We start from the raw sequence: 17,047 nt of genomic DNA, 5'->3' as shown, positions 1-17,047 counted from the left end.
ATTGCATCCCGAAAAAATTCCGTGGCACTATATCTTACATGTAATGAAGTACTGATTGCGCATGCACCAAAGGCAAAATAAATTATTTAACATTATTTTTTGTGTTAATTAGACATATGTACACGCGATTAAACACAAATTATTGTTCAAATGAGGAATATCATTTATGCTCTGTCGGCGGTGGAGCATCTTTAAGTGTTTTTATTACAACCGTTGAAATTCCAAATCGTTGATCAATATGATTAAGCAGGTACAACATGAACGCTGTACCCATACCCAAGCCAAAGTTAAACAAATGCAATACATAATATAACCACTGAGGAGTTGATGCAACTATTTTTAGACATGAACATGTATCTATAAGGTAAACACACTACTGTAAGAGCGATTTGAGTACTTCTAGACAAAAAATTCTTTACTACACTAGCAAGGGCCAGGGTTCGGCATACAAAACATCCAACAACTATGTGTAATGGCGGACAGTAAGCGAGTTTGAACAGTGCATACATTTCACTACGGTAAGCTTTTCTAGTAAATCACAGTAAAACCCATTATCCTAATTTCTATAAGAACTGGTTTGTTTCTGATATATGTTCGAATTTCAATGTACTCTTAGACTGAATTTTCCCTTTGAAAGGAGACTTTGCACAGTGCAAGTTTCATCATATTAAAGCTCCTTAGCTCAAAGTCCTTCATTGACATTATACCAGCACTAAGTCCCTGCTTGCTTAAATATGTTGTATATTGCAATCATATTGGTACCTAAATGGCTGTTTATAGATTGTAAAATAAAAAAAGGGAAAAATAAGACACCAGGGAGATCTTGGGGCTAACCATTGGATGATCTATGTAGGCCAATGGAACAGCTGAAGGATCTTTCCTCTGCTTTTTGTCCTTCTTCCTACAGACGAAAGTTTAAAAAGAGTCAAATCCCTATTACTTATCTGCCCCATCTGAGGATTGAGGGCTATTCAAATCGTTTTTTGTCCGTGGTCCGTGGTCCATCCTTCCGTCCATCCTTAAGACTTCCATCCGTTAACAATCCTTGTTACCGTTATTTCTCAGAAAGTACTGAAGAGATCTTACTCAAATTTCATATGTAGTTTCCCCAAGGGCCCTAGTTGTGCATATTGCATTTTGGGACCAATCGGTCAACAAAATGGCCGCCAGGCAGCCATCTTGGATTTTGACAGTTAAAGTTTGTTACCGCTATTTCTCAGAAAGTACTGAAGGGATCTCTCTCAAATTTCACATGTTGGTTCCCAAAGGGGTCTAGTTGTACATATTGCATTTTGGGACCAATCTGTCAACAAGATGGCCGACAGGCCGCCATCTTTGATTTTGATAGTTAAAAGTTGTTACTGCTATTTCTCAGATAGTACCAAAGTGATTCTTCTCAAATTTCATGTACAGCTTCCCTTAGGGCCCTAGTTGTGCAAATTGCATTTTGGGACTGATTTGTGAACAAGATGGCCGACATGATGCCATCTTGTATTTTGACAATTGAAGTTTGTTACTGTTATTTCTCAGAAAGTTCTGGAGGGATCTGTCTCAAATTGCATGTGCAGGTTCCCCTAGGGGTCTAGTTGTGCATGTTGCATTTTGGGACCGTTTGATGATTAAGATGGCCGACAGGACGCCATCTTGGATTTGACAATTGAAGATTGTTACCACTTTTTCTCAGAATGTACCGAAGGGATCTGTCTCATATTTCATGTGTAGGATCCCCTAGGTCCCTGGTTATGCAAATTGCATTTTGGGACCGATTGGTGAAGAAGATGGCCGACATGACGCCATCTAGTTTGTTACCGCTATTTCTCAGAATGTACTGAAGGGATCTGTCTCAAATTGCATGTGCAGGTTCCCCTAGGGGTCTAGTTGTGCATTTAGCATTTGGGGACCGATCGGTGAACAAGATGGCCGACTGATAGCCATCTTGGATTTTGATAATTGAGGTTTGTTACTGTTATATATCTCAGAAATTACTCAAAGGATCTTTCTCAACTTTCATATGTAGTATTATGTAGTAAAAATTTGAAAAGCAGAGAAAAGATCCCTCTTTCGTTTGTCAGACAATGATCATTCTTTGGTGGGCCAAGATCCCTTTGAGATCTCTTGTTTCAATGTCTCATAAACTGCTTAGGTTAAGTAAATAGAATGCCTGTTTAACGTGTAGATACTCTGTATGTGGGCTTGATCATATCAACAAGACAACACATCAATAATGATGTTCTGGAAAATATTTGACGGTGTATGCTTAGAAAGAAGATTCTAAAAGCATTGTCATAATGAGCGTGATAGTAATCTTGCTGCCTTTGATCATTTCGTCTGATTCATTTACTGGTATCTGCTACTGAAAAGATCATCGAATGTTGGCGTAATGTCTTTCGGTACTGCTAGTGACTGGAAATACCCTAGCCATCCATAAATAACCACTTGACTAGCTGTATGTACTATTATTCACCTAAAACACCACATCTACTTCGATGACTGGTTAGCTTATACAGCCTATTGGTGATCCATGCTTCCAACTCCTCTGTCCTGTACTTTAGATACTTGGTTATCCAAACGATCTTTAAGGATGTATTCTGCTAAGGGGGTAAAAAAATCTGGATGGCCTATAGTAGTCATGTTTCTTCCGTCGACGTCTGCCGTGCGTTAACTTTTCACATTTTGAACTACTTCTCAAGTTCTACCAGTGTAAATTAGCTGAAACTTGCATGAAATGATCCTGACATGTCCCAACCAAGTGGACTTTTTTCCCGGTTCAATCTTAAATCCTGGAGATGGCTGCCACATCCGCCATCTTGAAAACACATTTTGAACTTCTTCAAGAGTTTTACCAGTGTAATGTAGCTGAAACTTGCATGAAATGATCATGACATGGTCCCAACGAAGTGTTGTTATTTTTTGGGTCGATTCGAAATTCAAGATGACCAACACAGTAACCATCTTGAAAACACATTTTGAATTTCTTCTCAAGTTCTACCGGTGCGATTAAGCTGAAACTTGCATGAAATGATCATGACATGGTCCTGACATGTGTTGTAATTGTTCGGGTCGATCCAAAATCCAAGATGGTGGGGAAATTGATCAGTTCATGATCAGCTATAATCTTAACTTCGATAATTGAATTTACGGATGTAGTCTACGTTTGGGCCGGATGCAAAATGGCATCATTGTTAAAAATATGGTATATCAGATTGGTGTTTTCACAGTAGCGAACGTATAAGTCAACGGTCCAAATTGATATGATGCCAAGGGATCGTTTGGAAATATAAGTTATTGAAAAAAAAAGCTTTGATATAAAATGTTTGCTACTTTTGCAAAACCCTGTAATTCAAGGCATTAAGATACACTTGTTCAGCTCCCCTACATATAAGACCTTCCAATCTCCATAGATCCGTGTGTACATTCACTGTATGACTCGCAAGTTAGGTAGGAACTATACTGAAGCTAAATGTGTAAACATATTTTGCATATCGCATATTTCAACTCGCACATGGCTGCGCAACGGATTACGAGTCAAATGCCGGGAAGACATAGTTGGGACTATGTCAGCACAGACAGCGACGATGAGCAATGCACAAACAACAAAGGAAACGGCGAACAACAGAGAGAGAGAAGAGCCCAAAAGTAGGGTGAGATGATAGCTCAGGGGAGGTATGTAATAAAGATATTTGGAAATATCCACCAGCCAAACTGAAATATCTGTTGCGATCAGTCTACGATTTCCTACCTTCACCAGTCAACAATTTCCTCGCATGGGGGCTAGTAGAACAAATACTGCCTCTACTCCGTTCCCGGTAGGGTATGAATTCCACCCCGTTGCCGACAGTGTTGCAATCCAATCTGTTTTTGAAAGTATCCAATGCCTTAATTGGAACGGCATGGTCTGGTAGGTCAAATTGTAGCAATCCTAACCTAACCGAGAATGAGTTCTTCCTGATCGATGTTTTAGTATGCTGGGGGAATATTTTCAGCGATTTTGTCCTAGTGCTAGATCTCTCTCTGATGTGTCGGACCACATCCTTATGAACTGAGTTGCTCCTTTGTCATATCTCCCTGTTACTGCCTTGTATGTTTCTATCATGTCGCCTCGTACACGTCTGTAGCTCAGGGTTGGAAGTTTTAACTTCTTAAGCCTCTCAGGATAAGATAAGTTATCCATTTCGGGTAGTTGTTTAGTCGCCTTTCTTTGTACTCCTTCTAACTGTTCAACGTGTTTCATTTTATATGGTCTCCAGACAACACTTGCATATTTCAGATGGGTTCTTACCAAAGATTTGTAAAGTTGAATAAATAGTTTAGAATCTAGGAACTTAAATGTTCTTCTGATCATACCGAAAATTGAAGTTGCTTTTTGCACCTTTTCGCTTATGTGTTTGTCAAATGTAAGCTCTTCATCAAATATGACCCCAAGGTCCTTTTCTTCTTCCTCTTCTTCTAATGTTGTATTAGTAAGCTCATATCCAGTGTTCTCTCCAGTGTGCTTTCCGACGTGTAATGACTTACACTTGTCCTCGTTGAATTTGACTAGCCAAGTCTCACTCCAATGTGAGAGTTGCAGCAAATGTTTTTGTTTTGACTTTTTGCTTTCTTGTGAGTTAATAATCTGGAATAGTTTTGTGTCAGTTGACTTAATCATCTCGGGCAGGTCATTTATATAAATGACAAACAGCAGCGGCCCGAACACCGAACTCTTTGGTATTCCCCATGTCACTTGCATTTTGTCATCAGACGATAATGGGAGACGGTGTCGAATGCCTTTAAGAAGTCTAGGTATGTACATTCTATATCCAGGGCTTCTGTCCATTCTTCTCGAACATTAAGGATTTGTAATGCTGTTGACCGTCCTGACATAAATTCATACTGTTTGTTTGTAAAAAGTGAATTGGCTGACATGTGTTTGGTAATATGTTCTCGAATGATCTTTTCCATGGTTTTACATAGTATTGAAGTGAGGCTTATAGGTCTGTAATTTCCTGCAATTGAGACACTTCCTTTCTTATGTATAGCACTAATGTTTGCCGTCCGCCATACTTTTGGGAGTTTCCTTTTTTAATGATTGTCTGAAAAATCTTTTAATTGGGATCTTTACAGTGTCTGCTGTTTCCTTGATTAGCCGAGGGTGTATTCAATCAGGACCTTGAGATTTTTCTGGATTTAAACCTTTCGGCAACTTCTTAACTTCAACTTCATTTGTTTCTATACTGCTGAGTGGTGTTTGGATGTTTCTTGATTCAATACATGGTATTTCCTCTTCTGGTTCTAAATGTTAACACACTACTGAACTACTCCTGTAAAATATTAGCCTTTTCCGTGTTTTTTTCTGATTTTGGATCCGCAGGGTCTTTGCATAGATCTCTAGTCCCAGCCTTGGTCTTACTTTTTGAGTTGACATACAGCTAGATTGCTTTAGGATTAGATTTAGTGTTTTTTGAAATATTTTTTTTTCTAGCTTTACGTGTAGCCTTAACAACTTGGCTTCTCACTCTATTGTACTCTTTCCTTACATTCTCATCTTTCGTTCGGATAAATTTTCTGTTTAGGTAAGTTTCTATTTTTATTTTCTGTATGATTGTTTTGTCTAGTGGGAACTTGGGTTTCCTGGGGTCACCTAGATGTACTTTCTTGACAGCAACGTATCTATCTTCGAGCTCCTTTATTTTTGACACAAATCTGTTCCAGTTATGTTCAATATCTTCAGATTCTGGTAGTTAATCTTCCCAATTAATTTCCTCGATTTCTTGGTTGATTTTCAGAAAATCTGCTTTTTCATAAGCTTTCCGATGTTTTATATACCCATATGCCTTAGTGTAGCATGGAAAGACAAAGACAATAAAACTGTGGTAACTTTTACCCAGGAGAATTTGGATTTCAAGGTCTCTAATCATGTGCTCTTCATTTGTTATTACCAAATCTAGTACGTTCGGATTGTCTGCTCCTCTCCATCTAGTAGGCTTGTTGATGTGCCGCCATATATAGGTTGTTTTCTTGGAGGCATTCTATAAACTTGTATTCTCTAGAATTTGTGTTATCCCCTCTTGTATTCCAGTTGATCCAGTCTATAGCCGGGTAAATGAAATTTCTTATCAGTTGGTAATGTGAAAACTTCATACTGCTTACCTCTGTAATGAGTTTGCACATAATTTCGTTATTTATATCTATACCAGTGTCAGTAGGTGACCTTTATTTGAGTTCAATGAGCAGTTCATCCTTACCATTTACTTGTACATATATATGTGTTCCTGAAATTTGGTGTTTGTATACACTTCTGTTACCGAAAGTGAATTGTGGACATATAGTATCATACCTCTTCCCGTGTCATTGTCAAGATTTTTTGTAAACATATTGTATTTTGAACCGCTGCGAGTATTTAACTCGGACTGATTCATTTTGTTTCTGTTTTTTTCACTTGAATTTTGTTATTCTAATAATATGTGGTTCTATATCCCTAGTGCGGACTTCAAACTCCTCAATTTTATTTACAAACTGGTAGTCCGGCGGGTTATGTCGGGTTTTGGGGGTTCCGTGGGCACTTCTTTATGAAGTTTGACACCATATACCAAAATGTTCAGGTCTTCTTTAGGAAAAGTGATGGTGTCAATTTTTTTAACCAAGTGGTGAGGTCAAAGTCAGGGTCAAAAGTCATATGGTCAAATATGCAATAATACCTCCTTCGGCAGCCAGAACTTCAAGTTAAAAGGTAGATCACCTTTTAATTCCTTATATCTTTAACATCAAGTATGCTAATTATGTATAGTGGAATGTTTTATTATACTTTCAGATCAAAATTTTGTGAAAATATCACCAAAAAAAATCGATTTTGGTAATTTAAGGGGAAACTAAGAACAAGTTAAATAACAGTCATGATCTTAGCTATACACATAAATAGTTGATAAATAGTATTAAATCGGTCTTTTCCCCAAAATGGTTTCATAAATGTTTTTATGTAAGTTCAGATACATTGAGCAAACTTCAGAATTATCAAAAATGTCTTATGTCCGGACAACTCTTGAAATACTGGGCCAATATCAGTTTACCTTCACAGCAATGCTAAAGAGCATGTGCAGATGATCAAGAAGGTTTCCATTTGTTGAAAGAATGGTTGCCATGGTAACCTGGTCACTATACACAAGTTTTATAAAATGGTCAGTATGTTTAAACTTTGTCAATTATTGTAACTTATATATGTCTATAATATGACATATCACATCATTCAATAGCGATAACCATGGACACATAAACAATGGAGGAACATTTGGTTGGCATGGTTTCAATTCGTTTTCACTGGTAAATAATATTTAACAATATTTGTAAATGGAGCGTCATTTGTTCGGTCATGTGGAAGGATCATGATTAGGGGTCAAAGTTCTCATGGTCAAATATGCAATAATGGGGCTTTGGTAACCAGAAACTACAGTTTAAAAGTAAAATACCCTTTATTCTTTCACATCGGCACAAATAAGCTTGTAAGAGAATGTTTCAATATATGTTCAGAGGATGAGTTCATAAACATTTTTCTCAGGATAATTTTGGGTCACTTTACGGGAAACTGGAACTATGATTTGTGTCCTATTTTTCCCATCTGTCAAATATTTGAAACTATATTTTAGAAAATCGACATGCCAGTTACGTAATTTTTGCACATTATCATAATGGGAACAAACTAAATATGCATATATCCGTCAGGTGAAGCGGCACACAATGTTATCCCCAGACTATAGTTCCATTTTCTGTCATTTTCCATCCATTGTTGACGGGTGCGATACATTCAGGGTTTAATAAGGTATAAACTCAGTTACTAGGGAGGTTTAATTTTGACAAACTTCTGAACAAATCACTTGTATTGGGGCTATTAAACATATGTAATATATTTTTTGTAAATTTGGCACCTAATTTTCAATATTTTGGCATAATATATGTGAAATATCGTAAAACATGCTAAAATCCTTTTCTTGAAAGTAATGAAAAACAGCATATTTTGATTGATAATTTAAACAAGAAGCACAGAGGGCTTGTATCGCTCACTTGTGATTTTTTTAGTAATTATCACAAAGACTCTTACAATTAGATAAAAAAAAAACCCAGCAACATTGACCCCACGATTTGTTTAATTTTGAATTCCAACCATATAATAATGCTATAGATACCATACGAATATGAGTGCTTTCCAATACATAGTTTCAGATAGGAAGTAATTTATTTGTACAATTTTGAATCCCGACTCTATAAGGATGCTACCATTGCTACCATTTTTAGTGCTGATATATGGTTGCGTTTCCAAGAAATTTACTTTTGAAAAGTCTGTTTTTTGTAGTCGAAATGAAGATTGGTCTTTGGTTGCTAGGGTATAAAATCAGTTGCATGGGGCTATCATCCATATGTAATATATATTTGAAAATTTGGCACCTAATTTTTAATATTTTGACGTAATATATATGAAATATAGGAAATAAACATGCTAAAATACGTTTAGAAAAGTTATGAAAACAGTATAATTTGATTGCTAATTTGACAAAAAATGGATGCCTGACTACGGATTTTAATTTTGAGATATTTAGCTCAGATATATACCATAACATTGGATATGATGTTCAATACCAGCTATGGTTGCGTTTCCAAGAAATTTAATGTTGAAAAAGTCTATTTTTTGTGGTCGAAATGAAGATTGGTTTTCAGTTGCTAGGGTATAAAATCGGTTGTTAGGTTGGTTTAATTTTGAAATTTTTCTTTAAAAAACCCGTCTGTAATAGGGTTATCATTCATATGTTATATATATTTGCACATTTGGCACTTAATTTTCAATACTTTGCCGTAATATATGTCAGCATTGGTGTCACTATGTTTTAATTTCATTTGGGTATGAAAGAAACTAGCTATTATGAACTTTGACCTTAACTCCGTCTGACCTTTTTCAAAAAATTCCAAGTATGAACTTGCACAAAAGTCTTTAGTAAATAAATCAAACATAGGGCATGTATTGAAGAAGAAAATCAAGCTAGGCGCTCTAAAAGTCAAAATATAATCTCACTCCCGCCAGTTTTTTAGGCATTTTTCAGCTAATAAACCATTTGACATTGACCCTGGACCTTGACCCCTCCACATGGTCAAAAAAATTAACACCATCATTTTTTTGGAAAGAGGGTAGCCTACTGAACATTTTGATATATGGTGTCAAACTTCATCACGAAAAGCCTACGGAATTACATAAGCCACCGGACTATAGTCTGCATTTGTATAGCAGCACTTAAATTTTTCAACAAACATAACAACTCTTTCTCCACTCTTTACATTGTTTTGGTTCTGCCCGAAATTCTTGTTCGACACTTTTTTGGACTTTGGTTATTCTCCTTGCCCAGGGTGGTCCTCTTACTTTGTACACATGTTCCCCCGATCGATTCTGTTGATATTTTGCTTTGGCTTCATCCCACAACTTTGTCTCTTGATCCCTTTCTGCCTTTGTCAAATTATTACTGATTCTCACATTTTTATACTTCCTAGTTTTCTTTGCTTCTCCTATGTTTTTGGAGAGTTCTTTCTTGATCTCACCGTTTTCTAGGGTTACTAACATGGGTCTAGGTTTCTTTCCCCCTTCACCAGTATTCTGCTGTTGCTGTTATAACATTATCATTTTATCACTTTGAGACTGATAGAAACATTTCGATTACAATGTTTCATAAGCTATGAGTGGTAAATCCAAGGCAAACACAACACACGCATAATTCGGTTCAAATACTAAACCCAGTAATCCTTTGTGGAGTGCATCTGACTTCGTTGTAACGTCATATAGGCGGGTGCTCCGATGCTGGAGGAATATACGTTTATACATACATGCATACATACGCCGCCATGGTTGATTTACCGGAAACCGTGACGAAAGGAAATACTCAATGGGTAAAATATGCTTAAAAGTTTTAAAATCCATCAAACTAAGAATAAACATGATGAAACTGAACAAATGTTAGTATTATTTAGAATTTAGCGAAAAAGAATTTTATAAGTTCATTTTAAAAACTTTGTGACATTATATTTCTTTTGTAGTGAAAATTTGTAGATCATTCCAAATATAGTACTAGTTGCCATATTTAGAGCGTGAGACTTTCTAACGAGAAGCATCATGGCGGCCAAGTGAGCCGTGTCGGAGATATGAGCCATTTAAGAGTGCTTAAAAACATAGTTTAGACATGGAGGTTGGTAAATATATAATCATTTTATGATAAATATGTTTGATATTGTTGATTTTAATTACAAAATTACATGACACACTTGAAATGTAACATTTTCACCGCTGGATGTTTCGCAACACTTCGGTCAATGGGACGGACTTGTAGCTCTGACGACGACCATCTGTCAGAAATATTCCGTCGTTCAGAGCTACGTCATCTCCGCTAACGGACTCGTAGCTCTGACGACGACCATCTGTCAGAAATATTCCGTCCGTCGTTGGGTATGGAGGAAAAAGAAGACAGCACCTTGAAGCCAACCGTTGGAGCACAGTGACCGATCACCACTTTGGTCCACCTTCTAATCAGGGTTCTCCGATATAGGGTTTGAAACCTCCAATGGAACCGTAGTGCCAATAAAACCAAGGCATCCGTTTTATCAAAGTAAATTTTCTTTTGATCAACTAGGGATATGTAAATCGCATAAACGTGGGTTATACCTTAACCAGGTATAATTTAGTCGGCTTGTAGGATTATTACGTAGTGTAATCAAGTGTTATCGTTTCTAGATACACCTGCACATTTTAAGGCCCGGTCCCACTGGCGTTTAGGAAGATTTGCGAATGCATTGCGCACAAAATTGGCTGATATTCGCTGAGCATACGCAGTATTCGTAAAACGTACTTGTATCTGTCGCCCAACATCCGCACACGTCCGTAATTATCCACAAAGGCGTGTTTTTCCGTTCCCAGGATTTTTGAACTGCACAAAATTTTGATTGCGGAAATCATTCGCATTAGATACGCTATTCGCTCGTAATATATACTCAATACATGCTTATTATATGCGATGTATATCCGCTGTTATTCGTTGATATCCGCAACTGACAGGGTTTTGCGGCTTTATAGCGAACTGGGACAGTGTGTAAAACGAATATATAGCGTACCCATCACGTTGACATCACGAATCAAAATAATTGATAGCGAATGTATATTGAGTTCAGAGTTTGTATTGCGTCTGTTTTGCATTTGATTTGAGAATAATTTGCGAATGTATAACAAACGTGTTGCGTAAACCAAAACTACTGTATAAATATGGCAAAAATTGACATATTTATCTTATCATTTCCAGTCCGTCGAGAAGTACAGGTGTAATAATGGGTCCTCGGCAATAATACCAATGCAACATAACAATGGTATCAACAACATATCAATCAAATTGTTCAAGTCATGAAATTAATTCAAAGACATAAAAGAAAAAGTGTTTTGCTTTGATTTGAATTTGAAACACACTGGACCTTCTTTGTATCTAGAGAAGGTAGGATGAAAGTTGCAGCTTGCTTATCTTTGTAGCAGTCGTGTTGTTGTGAAAAGCGATATCCAAAGGCCCGAGTGCGCTTCTTTTCCTACCGTAATTCAGATGCCCAACATGCGCAATACAACCGTTCTTTCCGCTACATCTACGCAATGCATTATTAATAGATTCGTAATATTTCCGTAACAATCGCAATACTTCCGATCTGTTTCCTCAACTTATGCGTTATATATTCGTAATTGTTTGCTACGTATCCGCATTGTTGGATAATCATACCGATTGTACCCCTCACGGGAGAGCATCCGTTATCGTATTCGTTTTTATTCGTGAAATATCCGCATTTGTTCGTAATAAATTCGCAGAATGTTATTAACATATCCGTAATTTATACTTGAAAATTTGTTATTTTAAGCCAATTTTGTTGCAGATGACAACGAACGGCCAAAATTTATAAACTAAATTCATCCGTAATTAATCCGCTCTTCAGTGGGACCGGGCCTTTATATAATGTTGTTCGACGGAATCTCCTTATATTAGCTTATTTTACACCTAATCCCGGAGCAATAGAAACCATTACTTCAGTCCCTACTACAGTTGTTATTTATCACTGAATTATCTCAGCGGGTCGGCACAAAGAAAGAATAGAAATATGACCATACAAATATGCCTCCTGAAACACGAAACTATGTACAATTCAATATTTTAAATAAGTTGAGCAGTGATCGCTATGCTTTTATTTTATTGCGTTTTCCCAAAGACATTTACAAAAAAACTCTAAATGAAAATTTTTGAAAATAAAAAAAAAATTAATTTAGTTGTATGACAATTACTTAAGATAAGATGATTGTATGATAAAAATAAAGACAAAATCGTAAGACTGCGTTTGTAATACAAAATCGCTTTATTTTCCATTTGCCATAAAAATCTACCAAATCACCATATTTAGAACCTATATTACGTTAAATGGTGGTCTTTAACTACTTAGCTCCATCTCTATGGGGAAATGGTCACTCACGGCTATTGTCTAGAAAAAGAACAAATGTTGATATTAATCGATATCGTAATAAATCATTTATTGATACCTTTCAGAATTTATACAGATTCATGGATGAAATTGCGAATTTCGTCTGAAAACTTCTAATAGTTTCTGTATTCCATCCGGAAGTTTTCCAGTATATGCTATACCAAGTTAGAGTTTTGCGTGTTAAAACATAAATAGATGAATATATAAATTTACAATAAACGAATACAAATAAATTATGAATTAAAACTTTTATTACATACCCTATTTGTTGTACTGTATCTCCATTTAATAAAATATTGTTTAAACCAAACCATAAAAGTTACCATGGACTTTTTATGATCGATTGTAATATATGTTAGTACAGTAACTGAGAAATAATTTAAATACAGAATGAAAAATGTTGCTATATTTTTTGTTGTCCATTATTTCACATCTGTCTATGTGAATGGTGTTAAAATTTACATCATTGGTGCATATTTGATAAGATTTAAGAAACAGTTACGATGCTTTTTGTATCTTATACATTTCATAATTACTATATCAACAATTTAATTTACAATATCCAGTTTATCAGTGAGCCTTTCCCGTACACCTCTGTACAATAACATGGCCGACGATATATTGGGTTAATTAAAACATTTCACAGATTCTCTATCAAGTTACTTACCTCATTATAGGTGAGGTTCATATCCAGTTGGAAATTAACATGGCCGACGATATTTTGGGTTAATTAAAACATTTCACAGATTCTCTATCAAGTTACTTACCTCATTATAGGTGAGGTTCATATCCAGTTGGAAATTAACATGGCCGACGATATTTTGGGTTAATTAAAACATTTCACAGATTCTCTATCAAGTTACTTACCTCATTATAGGTGAGGTTCATATCCAGTTGGAAATTAACATGGCCGAGGATATTTTGGGTTCATTAAAACATTTCGCGGACTCTCTGTCAGAATTACTTACTTCATTATAGGTGAGGTTCATATCCAGTTGAAAGTTATATACACGTGCGCTATTGGGCACCACACTATTCTTCACATCTCCAGCCACAATGAATCTGTAACGAATAATAATGTAATAAATAATAATTACTATGTCAGTTGAAAAAGGTTTTCAATTGTAAATTTTTGTGACGAAAATGTGAAATGTAACGCAACAAGAATAAAAACATAGAATAATTTCCACCCCTGAAATTAGGCAACTAAAATGTTTAACCGTTGAATATTGTCAATTTGTAAATAATAAAATCTAGTTTGGAACTGTTTTCATGCTGTTGAATTGAGTTGAAGGCAAGTGAAGATATTACATATTTATAGTTAAAGCTGCCAATGCAACAGCCATGTTGAAATATTCACCTTTCAAACACTTTGTAGACACCCCTCCCCCTGTATATCGGCCATTTTTTCTAAAGAGTTATGTATGGTATAGCTTCATACCTGTCGTAGGCGCAGTCGGAGGAGGTGGATACAGTGGTATCGACGTCGCTGTCGATAAGCCAGGTAAATCGGCTGTCGGTGAACAGGAGGCTGTGGTCGTGACGGGTGTGGGACAGGTAACGACAGTCTGCGTTAAGGTCACCAGCTATAATGGCATTCTATGGGAATATAAAACGATATAACAAAAATGAATAAAATATACTCGATAGACAATCAGTACACTTTAATAATTAGTTTGTTTGATTAATTAATTTTCTATTAACAGCCAGGGTCATTTAAGGATGGCTTCTTATGTATGCAGTGTGTGGCGTGTATATAGTGTACAGTGCGTGTTTTTGGCATACTGGTATATTTGTGTTGTGTATTCTTGTTTATTACATAATTTGTTTACACCAATCTATATATGAAGAAATATAATATTTTCAACTATTACACCGACAGATCAATAAAACCTTGTTATATTGCACGGTTCGAAGTTATATTGCACGCTTCCATGGAAACGTTATATTGCACGGTTCGAGATGTTATATTGCACGGCTTTAGAAACACCTCGCTGTTTTTGTCTAGTTTTGTAGAAAACTTCCAAGGAATTGCGAGTTACAGTGAATTACGTTATTATGACGTCACAAAGGTTCACGCTCAATTTCGCGCTGGATTTATAGAAATCGAATCAAGCACGTCATGTAGACGTTAACTGTACCGAGTAAAGAACGGACACGATGAATGTATTAGATCAAAAGGCTGCAAGCAGGTCTAATACTGTGAAAACAGACAATAAGACATCCAAACCGGAGTTCCGTACGTGTGCTATACGTCAATCTTCAATAGGATATTAAGTGTTTTTCCGGTACGGTGTTGATAATTTTGTTAAGTGATTGTCGTATTCGTTTAATAAAAAAATACTCAACTGAAAAACTGGTGATTATGTAATAAAACAAATATTCCATGGTTACTGTGCTCTAGTTCATAATATTTACCCCTCGGTGATGGTAATCAACAAATGTTATATTGCACTCGGCCTTTGGCCTCGTGCAATATAACATTTGTTGATTACCATCACCTCGGGTTAAATATTATGAACTAGAGCACAGTAACCCATGAAATATTTGTATAATAGTGGACAAGTTGTCCTTTTAGTAGTGCTATATCACTGAAACATGCTGCCGATGACACCAAGCAACACACTCCAACCGCTCACACTATCATGATTACACTGACAACGGACGAACCAGTCGTCCCCCTCCATTATTGCTGAGCATTAAGAAAGAGCAGAAACTACCACTTTTACAGACTATAGTGAGTCTCGGCCAGGGGACAGAACCCAAAGCCTAGTTAGTGATGCAGACAGAAGGCGAAAAATTGCGGTAATCCCCATGTACTAAATTTAAAAAGGGATTTTCATACATTTACACCACCTTTTTATGTACTACTATAAGTAACCCATGTAATGATTTGAAATAAGTATTTTTTATGGGAACTTGAGGAACGAATCCTACCTGGATGCCCATCTCGTTGGTAATGTTATCATAAGCAGATACCATGTGGTCCAGCTCGGCGGGAGTGTCGGTAGGCTGTGTATGTAACACTATGTACAGGAAGTTAGCGGGACCTGTGTTGATAGATTACATGTATATATTTGTTATCATTTAGCAAAAGATTTTACGGAAACGATTAATTAGTTGCCATTTTATCAGACGATGATGGGAATTGGGTCATCAGATGAGAACGGCATGATGAAGAAATAAGTGCATGGACAGACGATTTCGTTTCTTAAGCTTTGCTTATTGAACTATATCACTGTCGATAAGTCAGGTTAATAAGTTTTTTTATTGAACTTTGCTGAGGAGATGCCATGACTTCGAGATCGCCTTCTCATACTTACGTGAATCAAGAGAATGAAACAAAACAGTATATGGTTCCCGGGCAAATACGTCAGCGTGATCTGGATGTTGGTATACCTCCTGTACAAACACGCTATTCATTCTAAACGGGAAAAGACATCACTGCTACAAAGACTTTGATGAGTACAGTACTGTATAACATGATATGATCTCGTGAAAAGTTCGTGGTTAGTCGATGGAGCAAAAATGGCCATACTATAAAAATATCGTTGTTTTTATATTTATGGTTTCACAGCAACTGCAAAAACAACGAACGTTTGTAAACAAAAACAAAAAACATTTTATGTGATATAATATTTCTTTTTATCCATTATCACTTGGATAACCTGATACCAACAATGGCATATATTTTCATGACGTAAATATGAATGGAATTTGTATGCATACCGGTAGAGTACAGCGTAGGATTCTGTGTAGTGGACACTGCGTCCTAATTTCTTGCTTACCAGTACTCCATATGGGTTGTCTTTATTGTCCCTAATGGAAAATGTTGTATCGAGTAAGATGGGGTTGTTCAACCAAAGCAAAGTGGTGTTTTCCCAGTGAAATCAGTGATATATTCGAACATGTCTTTGTCAAAAGTGGGTTTGAGAAAATATTTTGTCATTTGATATAACGTTCAGACAATGCTTACATTAAATGATTTAGATAGGTCTAGACTTCCGATGACTACCTCATCGATTTTGCCTTATTGTAATCTGGAATAAATGTATTGAAGACAGAGGGTAGGTGTAGTCAAAGATTACAAAATTGATTGTCAGATGAAAATGATTGTCCTTTGACCAGTCCCATGACTACTTGGGACCTCGGACCTCATCTACCCTTGTCAATGAGTGGTAGTCGTGGAACGGTTATTATTTCCAGTATGGACTCACATATTTAGGGATTGTACGAGGTTGTGGATGGCGTGATCTTCTCTCACTTCGATCAGGGAGATGATATCATATCTCTGCAACACCTGATGTTATACACATTTAGTAATTAAAAAAACTCCAGAGAATGCATATTATAGTATAATTCAACAACAATTATTATTCTTTTAACGACATCAAGGTTAAAAACGTTTTCCTCTTAACATAAAGCGATTAAGTGATAAAGATTGAGTATGGGGTACGAGATAACTCTTAATCAGCACCTATCCTTTAATTAAAATTATTTCTAAAACGAACACTATACACACGTGAAGGAAAAATCTTCC

General features: G+C 36.3%; 1 protein-coding gene across 1 annotated transcript in view; it reads right to left on the bottom strand.

Moving 5' to 3' along the window:
- Window positions 1-12,365: 12,365 nt before the first annotated feature.
- Window positions 12,366-17,047, bottom strand: part of LOC138336216 (deoxyribonuclease-1-like) — a 41,396-nt gene continuing 36,714 nt past the window's right edge. The window contains exons 4-10 of the mRNA XM_069285598.1: window positions 16,725-16,807; window positions 16,237-16,326; window positions 15,831-15,931; window positions 15,445-15,557; window positions 13,949-14,106; window positions 13,476-13,569; window positions 12,366-12,507 (exon numbers count right to left, since the gene is read on the bottom strand). Coding sequence (XP_069141699.1) covers window positions 12,457-12,507; window positions 13,476-13,569; window positions 13,949-14,106; window positions 15,445-15,557; window positions 15,831-15,931; window positions 16,237-16,326; window positions 16,725-16,807 — 690 coding nt within the window. The 3' untranslated portion in view covers window positions 12,366-12,456. The remainder of the gene's footprint in view (window positions 12,508-13,475; window positions 13,570-13,948; window positions 14,107-15,444; window positions 15,558-15,830; window positions 15,932-16,236; window positions 16,327-16,724; window positions 16,808-17,047) is intronic.

Source organism: Argopecten irradians, chromosome 12, assembly GCF_041381155.1.
Source record: "Argopecten irradians isolate NY chromosome 12, Ai_NY, whole genome shotgun sequence".
NCBI classification, from domain to species: Eukaryota; Metazoa; Mollusca; class Bivalvia; order Pectinida; family Pectinidae; genus Argopecten; species Argopecten irradians.
This window is presented reverse-complemented; position numbering and strand designations above follow the sequence as displayed.